The sequence below is a fragment of the Adiantum capillus-veneris genome, chromosome 11, assembly GCF_014529385.1.
Source record: "Adiantum capillus-veneris isolate H3 chromosome 11, ASM1452938v2, whole genome shotgun sequence".
Taxonomy (NCBI): Eukaryota; Viridiplantae; Streptophyta; class Polypodiopsida; order Polypodiales; family Pteridaceae; genus Adiantum; species Adiantum capillus-veneris.
Window position 1 is genome coordinate 113395731 of NC_140941.1, and position 26567 is coordinate 113422297.

The following is a 26567-nucleotide window of genomic DNA, read 5'->3' on the forward strand; positions in this document are numbered from 1 at the left end:
TCAGAGTCAGTTCCAGCTGAGTGGCTCACGCCTCTCGAGCCAGTAGCACCCCGATGGATGGGAGCATTCACACGACTGGAGGTTCTCATCTCAGTCAGGGCTTGTTCAGAGACTGTCCCAGCCCTGTTCTTTGAGCTTCAGGGTGGGGGACGATTACAGCGAGTTACAGTAGAGGCCCCGTAGGTAGCAGAGTGCTGTTTCCAGAGGATCCGAGTTGTGGGCATCTGTGGGAGGACTTGCGTCATAGACCCTGACCCAGCAGCTCTCGAGACAGGACACTGGAGGCTATGGGCTTGGGAGTGCTGTCCACTGGCACGAGTACAGTGGGATCCTGGTGAGTGGCTATGGAGGGACCCCTTCTCTTCTGCAGACCGCCCAGGAGTCCCGTTCTTTCAGTACACTGTTCGGCTTGGACGTCACATACTTGCAGCGCAGAGAGAGGCCCCCCCCGCTGCAGCACGGCATTGGCAGGAGGAGGGTCTCACAGTTGAGTTCCTGGCAGCTTTTTGGCAAAGGCTGTGGGACTCCAGACAGCCGAGGCGCGTCACTTTGTTCCAGTGGTTGGTTGCACACAGAGCCACAGCAGTAGGGAGCTGGCTTGCGCATAGTGGTCTCTCGGCCGCATGTACAGCCTGTGACCAGTTGGTGGAGAGTCAGCGACATTGTCTTTGGGACTGTCCCTCGGCCCAGCAAGTGTGGCTACGAGTTCTTCGGCTGATGACTGCCCTCTCCAAGGCTCGACAATACACTTGGGGGGCAGCGGCTTGGTCCACCCTCACGGGCCCGACACTACAGTTTGAGCTATCTTCCACCAGCAGGATGATAGTGATACAGGGGGGGCGACCTACACTCCAGCCTGCTACAGACCTTACTCCACAGGAGTGGTGCAGTGAGAGAGAGGAGTGCTGGGAGCTCATCAGCGGCCTAGCTCTCTGGTTCATCTGGCAGGCCCGTTGTTTCCACATCTTTGAGGCTCGCCCTGTGCCACCAGCAGAGACTGTTCGTGACTTTTGGCTAGAGCTGATCCATACTCTCAGAGGACAGCTTGAGGGACTACAGGGAAGCTCCGACCGCATGCGGGAGCGCCGCGAGGCTTTCCTTCGACTCTGGCGCCCTGGTCCTTTCTACACCATGGTCCAGGGGGTGCTCAGATGGCACTATTGTCCACCTGTGTGGCTCTTCCCTCCTCCCATCTCTTGATTTAGCCCCATTGTATATATGCTGTTTTTTCATTGGGAGAGTCTCCCCATCATGCTTGTTGTAGCCCTCTCTTGCAGAGGTGGATGTAGCCCTATGGGCAGTTTTCATTAACTAATAGAAGGATCTTTTTCTCGGAAAAAAGAAGATCGACACGACCACAGAATGGTTTGGAGATGTGTTACATCTGCTCTCTACTACTGGCCTCATGAAGTAGACCACATTCTTGAGGATGCACACAGTGGTTCTACAGGTGGCCGCTACCCTGGTCACATCACGGCACAAAAAATCTTAGAGATCGGCTTATGGCGGCCCTATATATTTAGAGATGCTATTGCTCATGTCAAGATTTGTGATGTCTGTCAGCGATGTGCGCCCAAGCCTAGCAAGCAATCCAATCGCCCTCTGCAAGTATCTATGGCGTGGTTGCCCTTTGAGCGATGGGGCTTGGACTTTGTTGGTCCAGTTACTCCACCTCCTCAACCCGGCAATCGTAAGTATCTCTTGGTAGCAACGGATTGTGCAACAAAGTGGGCCGAAGTGGTGGCTACCATCGACTGTACAGCCGCCACTGTCGCAAAATTTTTGTATGAAAGTATTTTTTGCAGGTTTGGGTACCCTTTGGAAATCACCAGTGATCGAGGTAGTCATTTCGTCAACGACCTGATCTCCACACTCCTCACGAACTACAAGATTTTTCATCGCAAATCTTGCTCTTACTATCCTAGAGCAAATGGGCAAGCTGAGAGCACTAACAAAGTGCTAATCGCGCTTCTTAGGAAAGCTTGTCACCTGCATCCAACTTCTTGGGCTTAGGCTATCCTCGGAACAGTTTGGGCTTATCGCACCTCCTTCGAGGCAATCACTAACTACACCCCATTCCAGCTAGCTTTCGGTCTAGAAGCAATTGTACCATATGAGTTCAACTCAGGTTCAGCAAGAGTGGGAAGTGTTCGCGTCACAGCAGGGATTGCTTCCGCAAACCTCTCTCGTCTCTCAATGTTAGAAGAAAGCAGGATGTTAGCTTCACATGCTCTCCATGCCAAGCAACTTCATCGCAAAGCATGGCATGATCGCCATCTCAGAAAGCCGAAACTAACGCAAGGAACACTCGTGCTACTCTATCAAGCGAAGTATCTGAAAAAAGCTAAGAAGCTAGTTTTAGCCTGGCAAGGGCCATTCATGGTACAAGAGATTTTGCCATAGGGGGCTGTCCAGTTAGTCACTCTGGCAGGTGTTCCCTTGCCACTGGTAAATGGATCAAGAATTAAGTGTTATCACTCACTTGCACTGACTCTTTAGAAATCTGGTTATGTTATCTCTCCCACCCACAACCTTATGATTGTTCCGTCCTCAGCTCTCTCCGGCTTTTCATTTTCACTCTTCTCAAGTCTACCTTATGTCAAGTTCTCATCTCAGTTGTAATCCGTGTTATCTTTAAAATTCTCCTTGTTTTACTGCATGCATCAAACTCCTTCTCATCTCATGGATATAATTAGGGTTTTGGATTCCAGCTATGATCCAGCTTTTTCTTTTTAATTATTTGAATTCCTTCATAGATTGGATAATCATCCTCCTCCTGTTTCTGTCTGTATCCCTGGGTATCTCTATCTCTAGTCCTTACAGCTTACAGCTCTCTCTCTACTGCCTCTCTCTCTGTCCTTGTGGATTTCTTCAAAATGTCCGAGGTTCAACTCTAACCAGATAGAATTTTGATTTTCCTTGGTATTGTTCCTAGCACTACTGTGTTGCATCTCTCTCTGTCTGCCCCGTCTCTCTCTCACACGTACTCACACACTAATGTCACTTCTCACGCAACCAAAGTTCCAAAACAAAGCTACTGCTCAGTAGCATCCTCCCTCTCTGTACACTATGTCTCTATCAGTGTGGAAGTCTTGATCGGCCATTAATTCTTCAGCATCTAGACACTCTCTCTCTCTCTCTCTCTCTCTCTCTCTCTCTCTCTCTCTCTCTCTCTCTCTCTCTCTCTCTCTCTCTCTCTCTCTCTCTCTACCTTCGACTCCGAATTGCTGGTACTGCCGTTGAACCACAAGGCATCTCTAGGAGAGCTGAACCCTGAAGCCTACCTAATCACAACTCTAACAATTTCTGCTTGCATAGAACGCTTCTTTTGTTGTTGCCGCTTTCTGCTTTCTGCTTACTAAGTGGAGCGGGAGCTCAGTATGATGATCCGAATGCTTTCTATTGATGGGCCTGAGCATTAGATTATTGATGTACTGCTTTCTATTGGCTTGGCCAACAAAGATTATGGGCCCACGGTGCACTGTTGTTGCGTGATGTTGCAAATAGTTGAGACACAATCCAAGCAAAAGATCAACCTGCAGATAATTGAGTTTAGCAAGCTGTTCCTCAAGGATTCCAAGCGAAAGCATGGCAACCCTAAGTGGAAGTGTCCAGACAACCGCCCCTCCCCAATTTACCCCTCGCTAAGTAGTGGTTTCTTTTGCGGTCGATTAGCAGCTTCAGTTGTTTCTCTCACCGAGACGGTGAGCGGTCTTGTGACAGGCAACCTGTAGCAGGCTGCAGTGTCACTTTCACAGGACACACAGTTAGTACAATTGGTCTAGGCTGGTTCACACTGGACGGACTCTCTAGGCTGGGCAGTCACACGTGGCAGCAGGGATACAGACGGTGGTCTAGTGGACATCGTGGTCAGGTCACCACCACTCAGTTTGGGGATAGTTTTAGATGGCTGACATTTATGAGCCGTTGGTGGCTCTTTATGGTTGTACATATGAGGAGTAGCTGTTGGGTCATGATTTTATCTTCTTTATATATGGTCCAGCGTCGTCGTCTAGAGTAGCGAGTCTATACACACAACACGTCTTCACCATCCATGCACATCTGAGCCTCGACACCCCCATTGTACCTGTGAGTCCTGGGCTGGAGCTGAGTGTGCTGCCACACCAGAGTCTGTATCGATTCTTTGAGATAGTCGAGTCATATGTTCTGGTCTGCTGTTGTGTCTCTGTGAGCTCAGTTGTTATCTATTGTTTCTTTGTTTTTAGTCTGTTTTGAGTGAGATTGTCACGCACATTGCACTGAGGAGCACCCACTATAGAGAGCACGACACACTATCCGCGCTACAGCTGAGAATCCGTTCTAGTGCATAGAGAAGAATATTTTGTCGAATTATGCAGCATCTCTTGGTTGTAAGCTCTTCAAGAGAGGGATCAGGTCTAGTGTCCTCACGCCATCAAAACCATCAGAATGTAGTCCAAAGGTTCTGAGTGCAAAGTGGTAAGAGAGCAGCATGAGCCGGGTGAGGGACTATCCCAATTCGACATCTACATGTCAGAATAAAGCATAAGTACACATGGTTTGCTACGGCACCAATAAACTTGTCATAATTAGTGACACTATGTGCATCTGGTATAAGTGTATGTGATCCAATCAAGTAGTCTACAGTGTTTGCACCTCTTGGGCCGCAACAAGCCAATGCACCAGATCCTGGCCATTGTGTGTCGCATGCACATCTAACCCTATGTGCATGTGGACAAGCTAACTCCTACTCCTAGGGTTTAGGAATCATGATAGCCTAGGAAGTGTTCCGGTACCCTTGTGAGCCTATACGAAGGACGTGCATGTCCAGGCACTTTAGAGTAGTTGCATACCCTCTGATTGCACATGAGCACCATGAGTGTCTGCGGGAGTGTTCCCATAGTCTAGCATTAGTACATGGGTCCCTTCCCGAATGGTCAAATACTTCGTCCCGATGCTCCTTGTCACCCATCCGATGTGACGCATCAAAAGTACCCATTCCTGGTGTCTTTACAAAAATTCCCATTCATAGTGCTCCTGTCATCATCTCTCTAAGTGATGCACTACGAATATATGTACTCGGATGACTCCAAGGAGAAAAATCCTCTCACTTAAAATTCCAATAATTCATTTAGAACTATTTTTCCTAGTGTCCCAAGCGAGAAAACCCTCTCACTTATAGATCCAATAATTCATTTAGAATTATTTTTCTCTCAAACAAAGCCAATTTAGCAACATCGCCCTCTCACTTATAAATAATTGTCCTCAATTGTAGAGGTCCAACTAAATTGCTCGGAAAGAAACCGGGAAAATTCCTAATCTTGCTCAATGGTGAGTTTAGTTGGTCCTTTCTTAAAAGAGAACTTAAAAATTCAATTAAACAAAAATTTTAATAATTCAATACTTACCTTACCGGTTTGAAAGTAGATGGGATACTCAACTCCATTAGGACTCGAGGATATCATTCACCAATCATCAATCTTACGAGTTACGTAGGCAACTCGTCATTCTCGTCTTTCCAACAGATCGGAACTTTGCGTATCCGAGCATCTGTTAACTCAATTCCGCCTTCTCAATCTCGAGAAGAATAATCTTCCTAGAAATCAATCTAGGTATCTTTACTTGCGCGAAATCTTGCACTACTAGTCCTCAGGATTTAAACCTCTTGTATCCTCCCGCATTGAGGAATGTCCAAATCATAGAGCATTAATCTCATGTGAGGATATCATCCTTTGGCAAACAGAGTTTATCATCTCACTAGAGAAACTTCTGGGCCTTTGCTCAGTGTAGGCCGATTGTTTTGATCCGATGATCCTTTGTGCATTGCGGCTTCTCTGTTCGCGTTTCCCTCCCGTGGGTGTGACCACCAGCAATGTTTTCTTGACACCCATTAGCGTCTCTTCCTTGTGCTGGTCATCAAAAATGTTACACCTTGCAAGCATCAATGACAGCTTGTAAAATCTTAGGCAGATAAGATTCTAGCCATAGCATATTCTGAACTCAGTTCACAATAGAACGAACCCGTCAAAGATGTTCTCCCATATGTGGTTAAGGTCTTTCTTTCCGTCTTGGAACATAAGAGTTCATTACTTGTCTTGCTTATGGAGAGCGCATACTGCAACCATAACTTGCTACTTTAGTACATAGCGTGCTCGATGATCAATGACCATCAGAAAATCCCTTCCTAGTAGAGAAACACAGAGCAACCAAACACATCTAACATAGAGATTCTTTTGTCAAAGTATCATGGTACGCAAAAAGGTGCTCAAGAGAGGTATCTCAAATGCCAATTCACACCCTGAAAAAGAAGTTGATTCATCTCATTCCATTTAGCAGAAAAAAAAAATCAAATGGAATCCAACTCACCTTGACAACAAGGTCTGCATCTTCATGCGTTATCCATGTACCCAAAAAGTGTACATAATACTCATGCTGTGTTATAGCATTGGTGAACTTGGAAGATTTCCTTCCCTTTTGAAAATTCTTAGAGCGAACACACCCAACCAAATGATCCCTCAACTTGGTCCAAGAGCCAAACCTACTCATTAAATAAACTAGGATTTCAAATCTGGAATTTCTCAAGCACATATAGTAGCTGGCTCTTGTTCCTACCCTCATAAAGAGACTGTTCATTTACTTGTGCGAGAAGCACATGCAGTAGTTGGTTCTTGTTCCTACCCTCATAAAGAGAATGTTCATTCACTTGTGCAAAAAGCACTACCATATCTTCCCTTAACAAGTAGGGGGTGTGGACTCATAGGGTACTCAAGCTCAGTGAAATCTTTTCTTTGCTTGAAAGCTCGGAATGGTTCGTTCATAATGTCCTACCCGCAGTAGAACGTAATCTGTTAGAAAATTACCGGATACTAGATCAATTAGTAACCTTCCGAGTGGTTAAGAGAAACGGATTACCCGCAGTAGCAAGTAATCTGTTAGAAAACTATCAAATACTAGATCAATCAATAACCTTTCGAGTGGTTAAGCAAAACGGCTCACCTCATAGAACAATGTTTTAACTCAACTCTACTCTCATAAGCACTTGAGAGTGATCCGTCTTGGTTAGACACATGCATACCTTGTGCGAAGAAGAAAAATGCACTTTATGATTTGCTCAAAGAGGTAACTTTGATCAAAGACTTTCCCTCTCACTCGAAGTTCAAGGGTCTTCTGTTCAAAATCTCAGAAGTTGGATTGAATTCCCTTACTTCAAAACTTTCTCCGGATAGTAACATATCCTTCGAGGAGAGGTGAGAAAAAATTGTTGTTTCCGTGTTCAATGGTTCCCATCCCGCTGTGGGGATTAGATTCTTTGTACATTGGAGTGTGTACTTTCAACTTGCATGCTGACTTCACCATCCGCTGCAAAGTATCGCGTCTGGGAAAACACGGGAAGAAGCCATGACAAGCCAAGAGAGAAGCAAGCGGGCCGAACCCTAAGTCCTGCAGAAAAAGCTCGCAGAGTTGGGAAAAGTTTTTTCCTCTCTGCAGGAAGTCGATAAGATTTGGGATCTGAGAAGGCGACGAGAGCATCATGCTCTAGAACCTAGAGAATCCAAGGAGCAGCGAGATCCGTCAGAACCTAGAAGCAAGCCAAATTCACTTGTTACAATTCACAGAAATTTGAAAGAACTTTCCCTATCATCCACCTCACTCCTCTTTCTGAATATCCATGAACATCTAGTCCAAAACCATAGCTAAGAAAATCCGGTTATTTCGGGAAGAATATAAAGGTCTATAGACCTGAGGATACTTCAATCAAGTTTGATGCCTTTGATGGAAGCGAAGATGTCCCGAAAGATACCGCTTTCATTTGACAGTTAAAAGTTGCCATTGCAAACGGCAATTTCTCACAATTGTCGAAGATGATACATGTGATTGAGCATCTCAAGGGAATTGCGAATATTTGGTGGTATACCAAAACTCTGCAAGGAATTCAAAAACAAGACTTGAATTCAAGCAAGGTTGAGTTTTCTAAGAAAATTTCTTTCCCTCTACACCTTGAGGAAGGTATCAAAGAAGATTGGGATCGATTTTTCCAAAAGGAGCACGAGCGAGTCACGGACAAGTATTGATTCATTCTTACCAAGGTAGCTCCATTCTTGAACCTCTCTGAGGAAGAAAAAATGAAGAAGTTCAACGAAAGACTTCAACCCAAACTTTGTAGAAGCATGCAGATATATTCAATGGGTACTAGGAATTAAACCAAAAAGAGCAAACTAGACACATGGCAGTAGGAGAGCAACCTGCACGTCAACTCACAATCAAAAGACTCTCATCCCAAGAAGGGGCGCCCAAAAGTGAGGTTGGAGGCTGATTTTTATTCATTGTGCTCCACAGTGTGTGTGTGAGTAGTGGGTGCAAGTGATCATAGCTTTAATGGAAAGCTTGCCTTCTCCCTTGTCTCATGTAGCGCAATGTTTTCTCTTCCCTTTGCACATATGGTAATGCCCCACTAGTTGGGCTTCTCAAGAGCCTTCTCTACAAGAATCGGATTGGCTAATTGCTAATCCCCTACAAGTACGCAGAGTTTCATCATGAATGAATGTGAAAATGAAGAGTTTTCTTGCGTGAAACTCGTCCAATTTACAAGGGAACTGTCCCATTGCGTGCGGAAGCTTCTGGGACACGCGTAGACATGTTTGCTCTGCTCAAAACGATGCGAAACAGAAAATTACAGCCTGCTGTGTTTTTCTGCAGGTTTAGGGCTTCTCAAGAGCCTTCTCTACAAGAATCGGATTGGCTAATTGCTAATCCCCTACAAGTACGCAGAGTTTCATCATGAATGAATGTGAAAATGAAGAGTTTTCTTGCGTGAAACTCGTCCAATTTACAAGGGAACTGTCCCATTGCGTGCGGAAGCTTCTGGGACACGCGTAGACATGTTTGCTCTGCTCAAAACGATGCGAAACAGAAAATTACAGCCTGCTGTGTTTTTCTGCAGGTTTAGGGCTTCACATCTAAACTACAGGGAGCCTTGGGTGCTTGCACAGGACAATTTAGGGAGATTTCCTACGAGGAGTCTCGTCTTATTCAAAGGGCAAGTGACCCTACAAGTGTGAGAGCTTGAGGGCTACCCACAGGAGTGCACATGAATCGGAGCGCAAAACAGAAAATTACAGCTTGTAATTTTTTGCAGTTTTAGGGTTTTGGCCAGTCTTGATACCTACAGGTCCTAGGAGCTTCGGGGAACTAGGGAATCACCAAACACGTGTTTTGGTGCAAATTGGAGGCCAAAAACAGAGATTTGAGTGTACTGTAATTTCTCGCCCGGTTTTGTAAAGTGCTCTAAAGTGTGTGGAAAGTCACGTTTTACTTGGGATTTTGTCCGTGGAAACTTCCACTATGGATATGCTACCGTAATTGGATTAGAGTGGGGAATTTCAGCCCAATAAAAGTGGGACATCTTGTTGAAGTTTACAGGTTTTTCTCAAGTGTAATAAGAATAAAGAAATACGGAAAGGGGCGCTAGTCTTTGGGGCCAACGCGATGTCATTGTCTGCTTGGAAGCACTCTAGCTCCAAGGCAGTGTTTTGTTTGAAGTGTAATTTTCAGTCACAAGCTTATTCGTGAAGTTCCTCTGTGTCGTAAAGTTTACACTGTAAAGGGGTGAGAGCTAAAGTGTACTGCCCTATGGGCCGGTTTCAGAGTTCAATATATATCAAGCATAGAAGTCTTCTTCTGGTGGATGATGGTAAGCTGACGTTCCCTGCAGTTGCGCTGCCCCCCACCCCCCCTTCTCCCACTTCGTTTCTCCTCATCGGGTTTCGCCAGCAACTCCTCCGAATCGCTAGGCAAGATTCCCTCCAGCCGGAAAACTCTGTCTTTTCGTCTTTACTTGGAGTAGCAAGCATAGATGGAAGCTCGTGCTCTGTCTCAAAGGGACTCAGATGAAGTCCCCTTGTCCGACCCCACCGAGCCCACCATCCGACTTGCTATGTCGGCAGCAGAGCAAGCGAACCTTGCAATAGAGGTGAACCGCCTTCAGGCCACCTCTGTTATTTGTAAGATCATTGGCAGTAGAAATAGCAAAGGCTAGGTGTGTGACCTCCTATAGGCCCGTCTCCAAGTAGAGGTGGGAAAGATCATCAACATACAGCTTCTCGTGCGAGGGTACTACCAAATCAAGTTCTAAATTCCTGAAATGGCTGCCAAGGTCATTTCGATGAGCCTGCTGGCCATCCGAGCGGTCAGGGCTCATTTCCGACTGTGACGCCATGATTTCGACCCAGCTTCAGATGTTCTTGCCGAGAAAGCAGATCTGCCAATTTCGATTTGCTTCCCCAGCCTAAGGAGAGAGTACCTCCCGCTTCTTTCCAAGATTGCCGGACAATCTTGGAGACCCCGCGCACGGTAGCTTTAGCTGCTGCCAAGGTTGCAGGTATACCCATAGTACGCGTTTTGGTTCGAGACACTCACACTCCCAAAGGTAGTCCTACCTAGGGTGAGCGGCGTTGGCTCCGCCTGAGGGTGGAGTATTAGGGACTCCCAAACCACTGTTTCATTTGCACATAGATGGGCCATATAGCGAAGGACTGTCCTCGCAGGAGATCTCGACCCGCGTCATATGCTCAGTCTCCCAAGGCTGATCATGCACAGCAGACAGGTACCCAGGACACACAGGTTGGCACCTCTTCAAAGCCCATTGAGCAGCCAGCTAATGGATGGCAGTAGAAGGACAACCGCTGTCGATAGGGACGGGCTCGTCACATCACCGCCCCCTGGTGGCCGACCTTCAGGAATCCAGCAGCATTGGGTTCTAACAGGGAACCTTTTTGACCCTCTAGCACGATTTCCCTGAGGAGCCTCCCTCCAGCTCAGCTTCACCGCAGCCAGCCCCTCTTCCCCCTCCACCTTCCGACTCCTCTGCCCCGCCTCCAGCTCCCCCACCCCCACCTCCCTGTTGAGCTCTCAACACCATCACCTGACCCTCCCGCACTCCTCCGACGACACACGGGACTGGACGCACATCCGTAGCTCGACGCTCTCTTCGCTACGAGCCCAATGGCTTGGGAGAGACAGCCCTACCTGAGGATGCCACTTCTGGTACAGGTCTTTGTCCCTCGTGGGCTGACCGGTTTTGACATTCGAGGACGATGGGATTTCTTTGACTACAGCTTTACCCCATTCCTCGGCGACCCATCCTGTCACAAACTGGTGACGTAGCAACCCTATAAGTTGTCCCAACTTATGGCCAAGTGACGAGGGGACCCCGGGGACACAAAAAAATAAAGCAAAGTGGCTGCTGACGTGGCTAATATACGGATTTCTGCAAAATACGCTGATTGTATGGATCTCCGCAAAGCGCGTTGATTGTTGTACGGATCTGCTGAAAATTATGCTGACTACTTTTTGCAGAATTTGGAAGACCAGTTGCTTTTGGAAATTATTGCTTTTGAGTTTGAAGCTTTTGGGGTCTCTCCTTTTAGCAACCCTATGTAATCTTTATAAGTGGCCTTAGGGGCTCACTTCTCAGAGCATCTGGACGCAGAGTCTGAGAGAGAGCACCCGCAGGCTCTCTATGTACTTTGCACATAGATTAATACAAAAAAAAATACCGAAAGGGGCACCAGTCTTTGGGGTCAATACCTCTTGGCACGGAACTACGTCGGGCCGTGTCGTCTTTGTGAACTGTTTGAAGTGAATCTCTGTTGTGTCGCGGTAGAATCTTAACTTGGGTTGTCCAAGTTTGTTACAGTGGTATCGATTTCTCTTCTACCGGGAAATCTGATCCTTTTCTCGCGACACTTATGGAGTCCAACAAGAATCAGTCGACTTCTTCTGCATCTGCTGATGCGGGAGGAGATCACGAAGAAGATTTTAATGATTTAATTGAGGAAGAGTACGGGCCACCTCGGCCTAGAAGAGATGGAACGTCGATAGCAACTTGACGACCGTACGGATCTGCCGGAAATTACGCTGACTGCTTTTTTGCAGAATTTGGAAGACCACTTGCTTTTGAGTTTGAAGCTTTTAGGGGCTCTGCTTTTAGCAACCCTATGTAATTTTTATAAGTGGCCTTAGAGGCTCACTTCTCAGAGCATCTCGACGTAGAGTCTGAGAGTGAGCACCCGCGGGCTCTCTTTGTACTTTGCACACAAATTAATATAAAAAGAAATATGGAAAGGGGTGCTAGTCTTTGGGGCCAATACCTCTTGGTACGGAACTACGCTGGGCCGTGTCGTCTTTGTGAATTGTTTGAAGTGAATCTATGTTGCGTCGCAATAGAATCTTAACTTGGGGTGTCCAAGTTTGTTACACATCTTCCGACCTTGAGGCAGCTTGTTTCCAAGTACACATTCTCTTTCTGGCCGCCAGAGGCACGGAGGCTTTGGTTACAGCAGTTGGCTTCTCCTTCCCGTCGTGTAGCAAGGATCACACAAAGTGGACTCTGCACACAATCCTTGATTGGCTTCAGGTCCAGGTTGTAGAGTTCTCGCACCACACAAGGGACTTGGGTGTGACAGACTTGATACAGACCCTTTGGCCGCTAGCCAAGTTCCGTGCGATGCCACTTGATGCAGCTTGATGTAGACACATTGTAGTTTACTTCGTTGTAGACACTTAAGAGTACTCCTTGCTATGTATTTGTACATAAGGATTCTTCGACAGAGGATGTAGCCTTACGGATTGCACGCTCTGCTTGGGCCTGTGTTGGACAGCTACTACAGACATGTCTGTTTCGGGGTGGCTCATGCGGATTACTCCCCATCCATGTCGGCCTCGAAGATTGCGAGGCTCAACATCGTTCTTCTCTCATTGACCCCATGAGGATTGTCTCTCATGGAATGTACAAGGTTTAGGTGGACCCCACTTTCTACGCCAGAGGGGTCATCTACGACAGGGGCTTCAGAGATGCCTTGTGGGTGGTATGATTAACATACTTATGCTACAGGAGCATCACCTTTGTGAGAGCCGTATTCGGCATTGTGATCAAATCTTGCGTGGTCTCTATGAGACCTTTTGGTCAGCTGCTTTTGGGCTTGGAGGCATTCAGGGAGATGTATGTATGACTATTGCAGACTCATGGCAGCCAACGGCGGTTGTGGGCATAGGTATTATTGTGCCAAGCAGGGCCCAATGGATCATTATGCAGGTTCAAGGTAGCCTTATGGGTTTCTTGAGCATCTCTGCGCCCAACCATGCGAGTGCACGAGCTGAGTTTTGGGCACATATTGTTGAGTCCTTGCCTCATGCAGAGCAGTGAGGGGACCATATCATGCTCATGCGGCAAGATAGAAAGGGTTGCCCTCCTGCCCCCTTCTTGTTTCTCTTGCATGTGGGCTAATGCTGCTCAAGGCCACTCCGCAACTGCTCCGAGGCCTTAGTAGGCTCGTTGCAAAGCGGTCCTCCCAACTCCTGTGAAAATCCTACGTATGGAAGGGCTCCATGGGCCGCCCATGTGAGGGACTCAAGCACAAATTCCATGTAGTAAAAGCTCCTTCCAGGGCTCATCCCCTGGAAGAAGACCTTTGATCACAAACTTCGTAAGGAGGGCTCTACTTTGTTGTGCTGGGTTGATGATCCCCAACCCTCCCTAAGAGCAAGGTAAAGTAATACCGGCCACTACAACCGTGCCAACAAGAGAGAGCCCTGCTCAGCTCCAATGAAGCAGCTTCCTCCTAACGGAAAGGAGAGGAGGAGCAATCTTCTGCTCTGGGGTCAGGTCCAAATCAATCTGAGAACCCAAATATCGTATGGGTGTCCCTTCGGGATCCACCTAATACCCTCTCCAGGCGACCAACCAAGCGTGGAAGCAGTGCTAACCCAGAAAGCCACTGTCTTTCTCAAGTTGACCAATGCTCCCGACGCACAACAAAACACCTCAAGAGTCTGCTCACACCTGTGCAAGTTGGCCTCCCAGCCCACCAGATACATGCCTAAGTCGTCTGCAAACTCAGCATCCAAGAGCTCCGCCCCCCTAATAGGCAACTGCAGTCCTCGCATATCAACCTCTTGTGAAGTCAAAAATCTGCTCATCGCCTCAGCACAGCGCTTGAGACAGCCACTTGGTTGGAACCATATGGTCTGCACCCAACGAGGCCACATGGTTGGTAGCAGATCTCATGTTTCTTGGGGTCCCATGGCAGAGGCCAGCCCACTCTCTTGGGAAGTTTACAAGACTTTCTTAGGAGATCCAAAGCATCCAGTTGCAAGGCATGAGGTGGGCGCAGAGCATGTGTCAGGATATTGCAGGGGCTATACCAGCGGAGTGGCTCACCACTCTAGAGCCGACAGCTCCCTCTTGGATGGGAGCCTTCACATGACCAGAGGTCCTCATGGCAGTTAGGGCTTGCTCAGACACAGGTTTTTGCAAGTTCTTTGAGATTCAGGGAGGGGGGCGTCTTCACAGCGTCGCTCGTGAGGCACCAAAGGTGACTGAGTGGTGTTTTCAGAGGATTCAAGTGGTGAGCATCAGTGGGAAGACTTGTGTCATAGACCCCGACCCAACTAACCTAGAGTCGAGACAATGGCGGCTCTCAGCTTGGGAGACTTTGACACACCTGCAATGGGACCCACGGGAGTGGTTTTGGCGAGACCCCTTTGCTATAGCCGATTACCCGGGAACCCTCTTTTTCCAATACACAGCTCGGCTGGGCCGACACATATGGACAACACACAAAGAGGCTCGTCCTGCGGCAGTGACTCATTGGCAGGAGGAGGGTCTCACGTCCGAGTTCTTCGTAGGGTTCTGGGAGCACCTGTGGGACAGCAGGTAGCCGAGGAGGGTCACCATGTTTCAGTGGCTAGTTTCGCATCAAGCTACTGCAACTGGGAGTTGGTTGGCGCACAGCGGCTTCTCGACAGTTTGTGCGGCTTGTAACCTCCCACTTGAGACCCAACGTCATTGTCTGTGGGACTGCCCCATAGCACAACAGGTTTGGTTACGGATTCTTACGCTCATGCCTGTACTGTCCCACAGTGAGTCTGTACATCTTGGGGACTATAGCATGGTCCACACTGCCCTATACTCCATTTTGAGATGGCTTCAGTCAGCAGGATGATAGTGATCCAAGAGGGCCATCCTACACTCCAACCTGCCACCCACAACTTAAATATCATTCATCCTGAATTCCTGAAACAGATGGATTTTGAGTACAATCAACTTGCTGGAGAGGTTGTATTTTGAGTAAGATCAACTTGCTGGAGAACTTGAAGCTGAGCTAGCCACTGGGCAAACTCAAAAAGTTGTACCTCTCATTGGTGCTCTTCCGGTCACCATCCAAGGGTACCATGGCAAAGCAGATTTTCACATCATGAAGCTGGGCAATTGTGATGTTCTTTTGGGCATGCCTTGACACGACAAGAACGATGCGACCATCCAGATATGGAACCACACCATCACTTTGCAGCAAAAGGACAAGCCAATCGTCCTTAAAGTTCAACTGACAAAAACCGACCCAAGATGATTTTAAAATTAAATTGTATTAAGATACTCTTTGAACTTTGTTTGACAATATTGTTTGAAAAATTTCTTGAAATAGAAATGAGCTATTTTGGACTTGTTTTGGTGTCGATTTGAGAATGCTTGGTTTTTTATGTTATCTCCTGAAATATCTTCAGCTCATGTTTGATGTGGAATCTCTGAACGACGCACATTGGTGGTCTAGGGAGCATTTAATTATAAACTACAAAATCTCTAAACAACGCACTTTGGTGGTCTCGAGAGCGACTAGTTGTATTTGAAGCCTCCAAACGACGCGTGATGCGGTCTTGGGAGCGTTTGGTTGTATCAGTTTTGTGAGCTCATGGCTTGGACCTTTCTAGGTTATTTGGAGGGGGGTAAGAAGGTAGTTGTTGAGTACCTTCATTCCTAAGACCCTTTGTCTAGGAGGAGTGCTGAATGGCACTGTTTGTTTTATGACTTGTAACATGCCAATGTAAGCATTTGTGTTGCATCATGATGTCTTAACCATTGAATATTCCTAATTGGGTAAGATTGCCTGGGTATATAACTTATTGCATCAAGACACCCCTCTAAAGATCAGTACAATCTGGGTGCGATGGCTAATTTTGCTACGCCAGAATATCAAGAGCTCCGATATGGAGTGACAACTAAATGACCCTCGAGATTGACCCTTGGAATAACCCTCGGATATTTTTAATCTAACTATTGTGTTGCAGATATAAACGCGGACGATTACTCTTCTTTCAAGAAGAGGGGATGTCACAAACAGCTGGCATGTCAAGCCATTGAAGACCGGTTAGGACTCCCTGAGCCTAACTCTAGCCAACCTACAGATAATGGCCGAGGGGCCTAAAACCGAGCAGAAAAAAGAGAAGCACAGAAGGTTTACCAACTTATAGATCCTCGCTGAGTTGCCCAAATGGGTTAGGATTAGAAATCCTAACCCTCGACAACTTACAAAAACCGGCCAAGGGGCCTAAACTGTTAAAATAAAGCAGAACCCAAACACACACCATATTTGCACAAAGGCGGATGACGTGGCAGCAACATACCGAGCAGTCCTCTGGGCACTTGCTTTTGAAGTAGATGCTTTTAGAGTTACTGCTTTTTGTACAAGCCAAGGGCCTTTAAATACGTGTTGTGGGCTCTCACTTTAGCATTCTACCGTGTGAAGAAACACAACAAAGCCACAGAGTTGTACCCTACCGAAGCAATATAAAGAAATACCGAAAGGGGTGCCATCGTTTGGGGCCATTGCAATCTGAGAGTGGAGCTTTGCGACTCTATGTCTTGTGTGGATTCTCTCTTTTCTTTTGTTCAGTTGTTTTGAAGTGCTAAACGTCTGTTTCAATCTGTTCTTTCAGTTGGAACGTGGTGCCATCCCATTTCAAAGCATGACATTGGGCAATAGCCCTTCATAGAATCCATTAAAGTCTCCTGCATCTCACCATATATGACTCTCCTTAGTTCCAACTTGCAAATACCATGCTTTCTTTCAAACAAAGGACTAATTATTGGAATGTCTCCCTTTCAATAGGTTCAAGGATAGGTACTTTGACTTAAATAGATGTGATAAAAACATGTAGCAATAGAATCACTTACCAAAGAAATTTGGGTTCGATAACTTTTTCCCTTTGTATGTAAAAATGTGAAGCTCATTTGAAAAATCTGCAATTAAGAAGGAAAAGGGGCATTGCTTAACGACCATGCTCATGTCCTTAACATCCATTACATGCGGAGTTCCCAAATCCTGGATAAGATAAACTAAACACTGCCAAACATTTTTGATTCACAATGCATTCTCTCTCTCTCTCTCTCTCTCTCTCTCTCTCTCTCTCTCTCTCTCTCTCTCTGTAGTAGTAGTAGTAATATTTTGTTCCACTTCTAGTTCTTTTGTACCCAGACATGGTATTAGATTCACTATTTTGTAACTGATTGGTCTCATAGGTCATTTTGGCCTTTTGAAGACGTTAATATAACATTTCATTTCATTTCTCTCTCCACGTTTTATCTTTTGTACGCAGACATTGTACTAGATTCCACAATGTTGTAAATTTGTGGTCATAGGTCATTTTGGCCTTTTGAAGACATTAATACTCTCTCTCTCTCTCTCTCTCTCTCTCTCTCTCTCTCTCTCTCTCTCTCTCTCTCTCTCTCTCTCTCTCTCTCTCTCTCTCCACGTTTTATCTTTTGTACGCAGACATTGTACTAGATTCCACCATGTTGTAAATTTGTGGTCATAGGTCATTTTGGCCTTTTGAAGACATTAATACTCTCTCTCTCTCTCTCTCTCTCTCTCTCTCTCTCTCTCTCTCTCTCTCTCTCTCTCTCTCTCTCTCTCTCTCTACAGCAGAGGATTCGAGCCATACTCTCTCGACATCCAGAGTGCAGATGAGGATGGATTCTAGTAGTACTAGTATTTTTGTTCTAGTCTTTTGTACCCAGACATGGTATCAGATTCACAATTTTGTAACAGTTTGGTCTCATAGGTCATTTTGGCCTTTTGAAGACGTTAATATAACATTTCATTTCATTTCATTTCATTTCTCTCTCTCTCTCTCTCTCTCTCTCTCTCTCTCTCTCTCACACACACACACACACACACACACACACACACACACACACAAAGCGGGGTTAGCAGCCCCCCCTATGATGATAGAGGCGCTTATCAGATTGGTCTCCTTTATGCACAACTTATGGGATACTACCAGAGACAGATATGCGAGATTGGCTTTACAGGGGGACACATCATACTGGCATGCATCGATGTCATCATGGTTCTAGAAACATGGCTTCAGCATGGACAGCTTGCCTCCCTCCCAATGCTCCCTTGATGCACCATCGTTGTCTCTTACACGGGTGGAGATCACTAGACTCATTTGCCAGAACCTAACCCAATTGGACACCAAGAGGACATGGATAGAGCCGACACCGGAGTTGGGCACGAAGATAGCTTTCTACGGAGAGCACTTCTCCAAATTTTTGTGATTCGACCCAGCTAAATGGATACCCATCTATCTCATGGGGTACGGTTTGCCATTGGTCAGATGCGCACATCTTCAAAGTTCACACCAGCTTGAGATGGAGATTGGTAGATTCGGAGGGATGCCAACAACTAGCAGAATATGCCGCATATGCCACACAAAGCCAGAGACAGAGATGCATTATATATGTCAGTGCACGGTGTATTACAAGATACGTGGTCCCTTCCACTATCGATTCAGAGAGGGCTTCGGACCCTTCTTCGACTTGGGGTGCCCAAGTCTGTAACATCGTGGATAAAGATACTCTAATCAGGTGGTGTAGTGTAGCTATCTGGATGGTGATCAAGTCTACACAAATCTGCCCAAAGCTCTATCCACCTTGGCGATGTAGAAAAAACCACAAAGTCTAGTGTTGAATATCTGACTGATATAAAGCATCTACTGTCAAAAACCTCCTATAGCAACTCTCAAAAGCCAAGGGACTGTGAAACCCCCAAGCCGTGCCTCCAAAATCATCCACATCCATTCCAGCATTTCCTCATGATACAAAAGGATGCCGATCTACAGCACAACCAAACTGTAAGAGAGGCACGGGGGACCTAGTCACTGCCCACCTCAAAAGCCAAGGGAAGATACCAAGATTCACATCTCTTTGACGAAACCGACTTCTCTAAGGCCTATCAAAACTAGCTATCAAACCAATCTACAAACTGATTGGTATCCATAAAGTAACTGGCCTCAACCAGTATGGAGCCTCCCTCGTCCAGAAGGAGTCTTCATGTAAAACCTGTACTCTACATTTGATCATGGGAGCTCTCTCTAGGCCGAGGAAAATGTGACGTGTTCATGATGACTACAGAAAAAGCATATTGACACATAGTTGTCACCTATGCCGAGCAAGATGATTTCCTCCACTTTGCCTTCATCCGAACCAGCTAGAGTGCACAAAAGTCACTCCCAGATGTTGACACGAGCATAGGAACAGCCCACCAAGCGGCCAACAGCCCCTCTTTGAGAAAGAACATCAATACGACCAACATCTTGCATTGTAGATCTTCTCAAGTAACCATAGAAGGTACCATAATACTTGAGAGAGAGCCGATGAAGTTGAGACCTTACAAGAGATGTTGACCAAAATCATCTCAAAACATATGGGTAGGGGTACGATCACATGAGGGCTAATAGTAGTGATCTACCTGTGTATGAATCCTCTACGTGTAGGTCCTCTGCTTCTGAAGGGTAGTCTCTCTGAGTCTACTGATCTCCAATAGGAAGAGACCTAGGCACCTCTAATCATAGTAATCCATGATGCTAGATAAGGGGCCAAGCACTCGCCTGCGAATCTCATAGTATGATATGCACTGGCAGATAAAATGATCCTCTATCTCTAGCTCTCTCTAGCAAACCTCGTATAATCTCTCCTATGGGGGTTATACCTCTGTGTCGGCCGGTCTCTAGCTGAACAATAACACATCTAATGCCATGAGATAAGTGGGAGTCCATATACCTAAGGCATGAGATAAACCTATCATCTGTTGTGCAGAGAAGATGGTCTCGATAAAAAGCCATCTTCCTCCCCAACTCATGGTAAGGAGACAACTAAGTCCTCCTAGTATCCAATTGAATGTAATCATATCTGATAATCCTGCTAATCTTTGAATGTGTAACGGATGGTGCATCCAGGGAAAAGGGGGTAGGTTGTCCATACTGAATCCATCTAGCTCAAACTAAGATGATATCTGTGTATCACTCTCACTCGCCAACTGTCGCAATGACTCAAGTGCTATCCGTGTATATCTATCACATCTGCTATGAATGAAAGGCACTAATCTAGCAAGAGCCTCCACTAAATTCAGTGGTGCACTCATCTCAGCTCTAATAATCTCATGTGACATTGAGGCTTTCGCCCAAATCAACCTGGAGATCATGGATGCAAGTGGCCTCTCCATGGATCTCCATCCATCATATGTGCACCCTAATCTACTACGGTGATCCAGGCAAGGCCCCCATATCTGCACTCCGTAAAGCATGGTAGAAGTGACCAAAGGTGCGTGGCATATGAAAATGCATCTGTGGACATATCTTCTCTAATCCTCCTGATGTTGCATATCCCCTCGTCAATCTCGTCTCTGCAACATCTCTCATAGAGAAAGTAGGTACATTGAGTACAATACCAAAATATTACTCCACTATCTCCTGTCCATATGTAAAACTAGGTGTTGATCTTCTGATCCACTCCACTGTAGTATTGAATACCATCTCCTTAGTTTTGCCCAAGTTGATGAAGAGCCCGCTATCATGTGCATAAGAATTTAACCCATCTAGATGTCTCTCCAAACCCTCTAGAGAGTTTGAAATAAGCACAATATCATCGGCGTAATGCACTAGAGGTATCCATGTACCTGACAAATGTGCCCTGCTATCCCCTGCAATCTCAATGTAGTCAGAAATCTCATTAATATACAGTCAAAAGTTAAAGAAAGTGAGCATCCCTACTTCACCCCAATAGTAGAGTGAACACGCTTGTCCGTACTCTCTCTATAACTGTCTCATTGGGTGCCTTAATACCCGATACAAGCTCCTGGAGGACTCCCAAGTCGTGTAATGTCCGTACTAATCTAGCTCTCGAGACTGTGTCAAAGGCTTTGAGAAAATCCACAAAGCTACAATAAATCCTCCTTCCAAGTGCTCTGCCCTCCTCAATGATCTCTCTCAAGTGTAACACCCTCTCTCTGGCCATCTGCTCAACTCATGTTTAAGTATAGATGCATATAGCATGGCCATGGCCAATGAGTGGCCAATCATAATAGTGCGATAGTTAGTTGGCAAGGTTGGATCTTTAAAACCAGCACTTGGGAGGGTCAGATCTCCAAACTTGAGTAGTGGTACGATCATAGACGTCCTCCAAGTTTCAAAAAACCCCTCAGACATGGCCCTATTGAACATGAAGTCCAAAAAACCATCGATATGATCTCTAGAATGTATAAAATGCTCTAGCACTACACCGTCATGATCCTGTGTCCTACGTGCAATTTGACAATGGCTCACTTCGCCATCTCTACAATGAAGAAAATAGAAGTGGGAGGCCACGACTGCGGCGGGTCTGGTAATGGTAACTGCCCTGTTACTACGTATAGACAAGATGCATGTTGTGTCCATGTAGCAAGGCTATAGTGTCACAGGCACTGGACAGACTGTTAGTTGGAATTGGGTTGGGGTTCACACTGGACAGACTTTTGTCTGGGCAGTAACACGTAGCAAGCATACGGGTGGTAGTCTCGCCAAAGTAGGGCCAGACCACCACGACCACAGTTTTGCGATAGTCTTAGCTGGACTGGAATTTTGTGAGCCGTTGGTGAAAATGCAAGAAGCAGGGATCATTGTACCTGTGGAGCACTCTGAGTGGTTATCACCCATCTTCATAGCGCCTAAGAAGCGATCCAATAAAATCCGCGTGTGCGTCGACTACCGTGCTCTGAACAAGGTAACTATCTCATATGGTTTTCCCATACCCTTCAGTGAGCGTGTGCTCGAAGATGTGGCAGGGCATGTACTATATAGTTTCATAGATGGGTTCAGTGGATAAAATCAGTTGTGCATCCATCCAGGTGATCAGATCAAAACGGCTTTTGTGACTCCCTGGGGCACTTTCATTTACACTAGAATGTCTTTTGGGTTGAAAAATGCTCCACCTTTCAATCGCAAAGTGTATCTCATCTTTTGTCCTTTGCTTACGGATCATCTTTGCATATTCATGGACGATTTTTCAACCATCTCGGGTGCTCAATGTTCAACCCCAATGGAGAATCTAGAGGAGCACCTCACTCAGCTCTCTGCCATCTTCCTCAGGTGCAAAGAGGCACACCTGAAGCTCAATCAAACAAATGTCCTTTTTTGGTCACACTGAAGGTACACTTTTAGGCCATGTGGTGTCTACTAAAGGTTTAGCGCCTCACCCAGAGAAGATAGTAGCCATCTTGAAGTTGCCTCCTCCCATCAATCCCAAAGGTGTTCAGAGCTTTATAGGCCACACAGACTATCATCGCAGATTTATATGCATGTATGCACGCGTGGCTCAACCATTGACCCGGATCACCAGTGCTACTGTACCCTTCCAATGGTCAAAACCCGAGGCTGAAGCATTTGCATACCTCAGACTTAGCCTAGTAAGGAGTTCAACTTGGATCGCCCTGTCCACCATGCAAAGTCGATTGCTCACCAAAGCAAAGCGCAACTATAGCACGACAAAAAGGGAAGGTTTGGCTATTGTGTATCCTCTACAAAAATTTCTTCACGATTTATTAGGGGTCCACTTCACAATTATTATTGATCATCATGCCCTACGCTATCTGCTTAATAAGCCGCAAGTTGCAGGTCGAGTATGGCAGTGGCTTCTCCTATTGCAAGAGTTTGATTTTGAAGTGATACTCCGGCCTGGCAAACATCATGTCATTGCTAACCACCTCTCTCGCATTCAAACAGGTGAAGAAGTTGCAAGGGTTGCGGATGACTTTCCAGATAGCAGTCTCTTTAAGGTGGATACCACTCCAGAATGGTACGGAGATGTCTTGCATTTGTTATCTACTGGAGTGCACCCAGAGAATGCGTCTCCACTGCAGAAGAGAAGATTGTTGTTGAAGTCTAGGCCATTCACTCTGATTGGAGGCCAGCTCTACAAGTCGGGACCAGATTGTGTTCTGAGGCAATGTGTCTCCCCGCATGAAGTTGAGCATATTCAGGAGGATGCCCACAATGGTCCCACTGGTGGTCATTACCCTGGCACATCACCACCCAGAAAATTCTATAGAGTGGTCTATGGTGGCCTTATATTTTTCGGGATGCAATAGCACATGCCAAAGTTTGTGATGTTTGTCAGCGTTGTGGACCAAAGCCAAGTAAGCGGTCCAACCGTCCTCTGCAAGTCTCCATGGCATGGTTACCATTTGAGAGATGGGGCTTGGACTTTGTGGGTCCAATTTCTCTCCCTGCTCAACCTGGTAATCGGAAGTATCTGTTGGTGGCTACAGATTATGCAACCAAGTGGGCATAGGTATTGGCGACAATTGATTGCACTGGCAATACTGTAGCCAAGTTTTTGTATGAAAATATATTATGCAGGTTTGGATGTCCCCTGGAGATCACCACTGATCGGGGTACTCATTTTGTCAATGAGATGATTTTAACTTTGTTGGCCAACTATAAGATTTTTCATCGCAAATCGTGCTCTTATTATCCTAGAGCTAATGGCAAGCTGAGAGCACAAACAAAGTTTTGATCGCCCTCTTGCATCATCTCCATCCGGTGTCATGGGCTCCGGATATCCACGGCACCCTCTGGGCATATCGCACTTCTTTCAAGGCAGCAATGAATCACACGCCATTTCAACTCGCCTTTGGCTTGAAAGCCATAGCTCTGTTCAAGTTCAAATCAGGATCTCCTCGAGTAGGCAGTCTGCGTGCAAATTGCGGTATGGAATCTACCTCTGTCTCTCGTCTCTCCCTATTGGAAGAAAGCTGCCGATTGGCTTCTCAGGCTCTGGAAGCAGAGCAACTTCGTCGCAAGGCGTGATCACCATCTCCGAAAGCCAAAAATAATGCAAGGATCACTTGTGCTACTGTATCAAGCTCGATATCAAAAAAAAAGCCAAGAAGTTGGTCCCAGCCCGGCAAGGGCCATACATGGTACAGGAAATTTTGCCACAAGGAGCGGTACAGTTAGTAACTCTAGAAGGTGTTTCCTTGCCGCTAGTTAATGGCTCCAGGGTCAAATGCTATTACCCCTCACTTTAAGCCATAAGTCCTTCTCTCCCCACTCGTTCTTTAATCTGCAATGTGAAGTGTGCCTTCTCCCTCATTCACTTGATGTTAGCCAATGCCTTGTGCTTTCTACCAACCTGACACCTATTCAGCTTACTTCGAACAATTGTCTTCATAACATCTTGCCTCACCTTCATCTCTAACCCACTGTTAAACAATGTTTTTCCTAAGGTCTATGTCTGTCTTCAATGCCCCAAGTTCTTCAATTGATTCCCGCTCTGTATAATGAAGGAAGTGTTCTTTCATTAGGCATTCTCCTATTTGGTTAATTGGATCCGTAGCTTTATTCAGTTGTTCTGAGGTCTCTATCTGTCCACCTAAAACTTCTCCTGGAGCTTTCTCGTTTTAAATTGATTTGCCCATTGCCCACTTTCCTTCCTGGTGTTCCTTTTGTGAGTATCCCTAGCAGCTATTGCTGTTATACTCTTCTTTCCTATTTGCAGTCTTATCTCACATACAAAATTAAGGGGGTGTTGTCTGTTTGTTAGCAATTGTGAACATAGCAGTATCTATCTTCACGTCTTCACCACCAGTCAAGTATCCTCTACGTGTATTGTTCCTCTCACCCTTAGTAGCCAACTTGATCTTGTGTTCTCACACCAAACTGTAACTGCCTTGTGATGCTATCAAGTCCTCTCGCCCTCGTCCTTGCCTAACTTCCTCGCCCCTACCCTGACACACTCGCCCCTACGTACTTTCTCAACCCTACCCCCTCTTGCCCCTCTCTACCTACTCGCCCCTCCTTTTTCACCCCTACCTACTTTCTCATCCATACCCACCCCCCTCTCGCCCCTCTCTACCTGCTCGCCCCCTGCCTTTTCGCCCCTACCTAATAGTTCGCCCCTACCTACTTTCTCAACCCTACCCACCCCCCTGTCGCCCCTCTCTACCTGCTCGCCCCTGCCTTTTTGCCCCTACCAAATAATTCGCCCCTACCTACTTTCTCAACAATACTCAACACTCTCTCGCCCCTAACTAGCCTCTAGACCCTAACCAACGCCCTCTCACCTCTCTCCCTTCTCGCCCCTATCTACGGTTCGACCCTACCAAAAGCCCCCTCGCCCTGTCTAGCCTCTCGACCCTACCGAGTATATCCCACCCCCACCTGGTCTATCGCTTTACCGAACCGCCCCTCTATACCTTCTCGCCTCTCTGCTGGATTGTTGCACTCCCTCTCCCAATCAGCTACCCACCCATATTCGAGGCATGGCAACATCAGCATCTAGCATCTGACAGTGTTATGTACGCTCTTGTGGTGATTGAACAAGGTATGTAAGTATCCTGTGGGGAACAAAAAGTTATAGATCTTGGGATACAGAGCAGATAGAGTGCTGGCGATTGCGTCACTCACAGAATTTAGTAACAATGGTAGGCAATAGTAGACAAATGCAGCGGGAAGCTTTGCGAAACCAGCCTACTCGTAGAAACAGGCAAAGTAGTTCTGAAGAGGAGGAGGAATCTGATCAAAGCAACCATGGTGTCACTAAGATGACTTCCAGTGAAGCCAGTGACGAAAGTTACAGGGTACCCTCTCACATGGTTCATTCAGAATCCAGCTCAGGGCCTTCCAGTAACCACAGTAAACGAAGAAGTAGAGGCCAACCACATAAGAAAGAAAGAGCTTCAAAGTTCATGTGTTACGTTATGAAATCAGCAGGCCTCCTCAATCCAAGAGTCAAGCAGAGTTTACATTGAATTTTCGCCTGCAACTACCCCATCCTTCTCTCAAGGATGTCTTGTTTAAGAATCAACTGCAAACCCTTGGTCTCACTACATTAGCAAATGCGGATTTACCCACGGATGTGCCAAGGGCTATGGTGCATGAACTTTTGAACCAATTTCCCAAAGTGCGAGGACAAAACCTTACAGCTACGCGGATTGGTCAGCTCTCGGAATGACCACCTTTCTGCCCTTGAAGCCGACCACCCGCACATACTCCAGCTTTCCCTATCTTCAAGTATAATTTTTCCTTCAGAGATGCGAGAGTGTTAGGTGCAGCAGAATGATTGTTTGCTCTTTGCTCAAGATGAGTGCTCCGAACTCTGCTCAAGGTTCCTTTTAGTTCTTATGGAAGGGAGAGCCTTCCGTTCTTAGTGGAAAGTGCTATGATCACAACAAAGTGATTGGACACTGTGCGTGCAAGTGTATGAGACTAAGAGATAGAGAGAGAAAAGAGATACGACACCAAAGACATTGTAAAACCCTCCTCCGAAGGCCCCACACTCGTCGGCGAGAGTGGTCTACTTATGATTGCACAAAGTGGTACAATGACGATGCAATGGACTGATGCAATCTGGTACTAGGCCGGTGACAACGACCGTGATGACGACGACGACTTTAGGGCGGAAATCAGTGGTCTTCTTAACTGCTGAATTTCGGGAC

At 46.4% G+C, this 26567-nt stretch overlaps 1 protein-coding gene across 9 annotated transcripts in view; it reads right to left on the reverse strand.

The window, feature by feature from the left end:
• Nucleotides 1–26567, reverse strand: part of LOC147447853 (uncharacterized) — a 160868-nt gene that overhangs the window by 23463 nt on the left and 110838 nt on the right. For all 9 annotated transcript variants that reach the window (XR_015189649.1, XM_086523681.1, XM_086523679.1 and 6 more), the window contains one exon: nt 16988–17156. Coding sequence is in view for 8 of the 9 variants with exons in the window: in XM_086523681.1 (XP_086379807.1) it covers nt 16988–17156 (169 nt within the window). In the remaining variant the exon portion in view is untranslated. The remainder of the gene's footprint in view (nt 1–16987; nt 17157–26567) is intronic.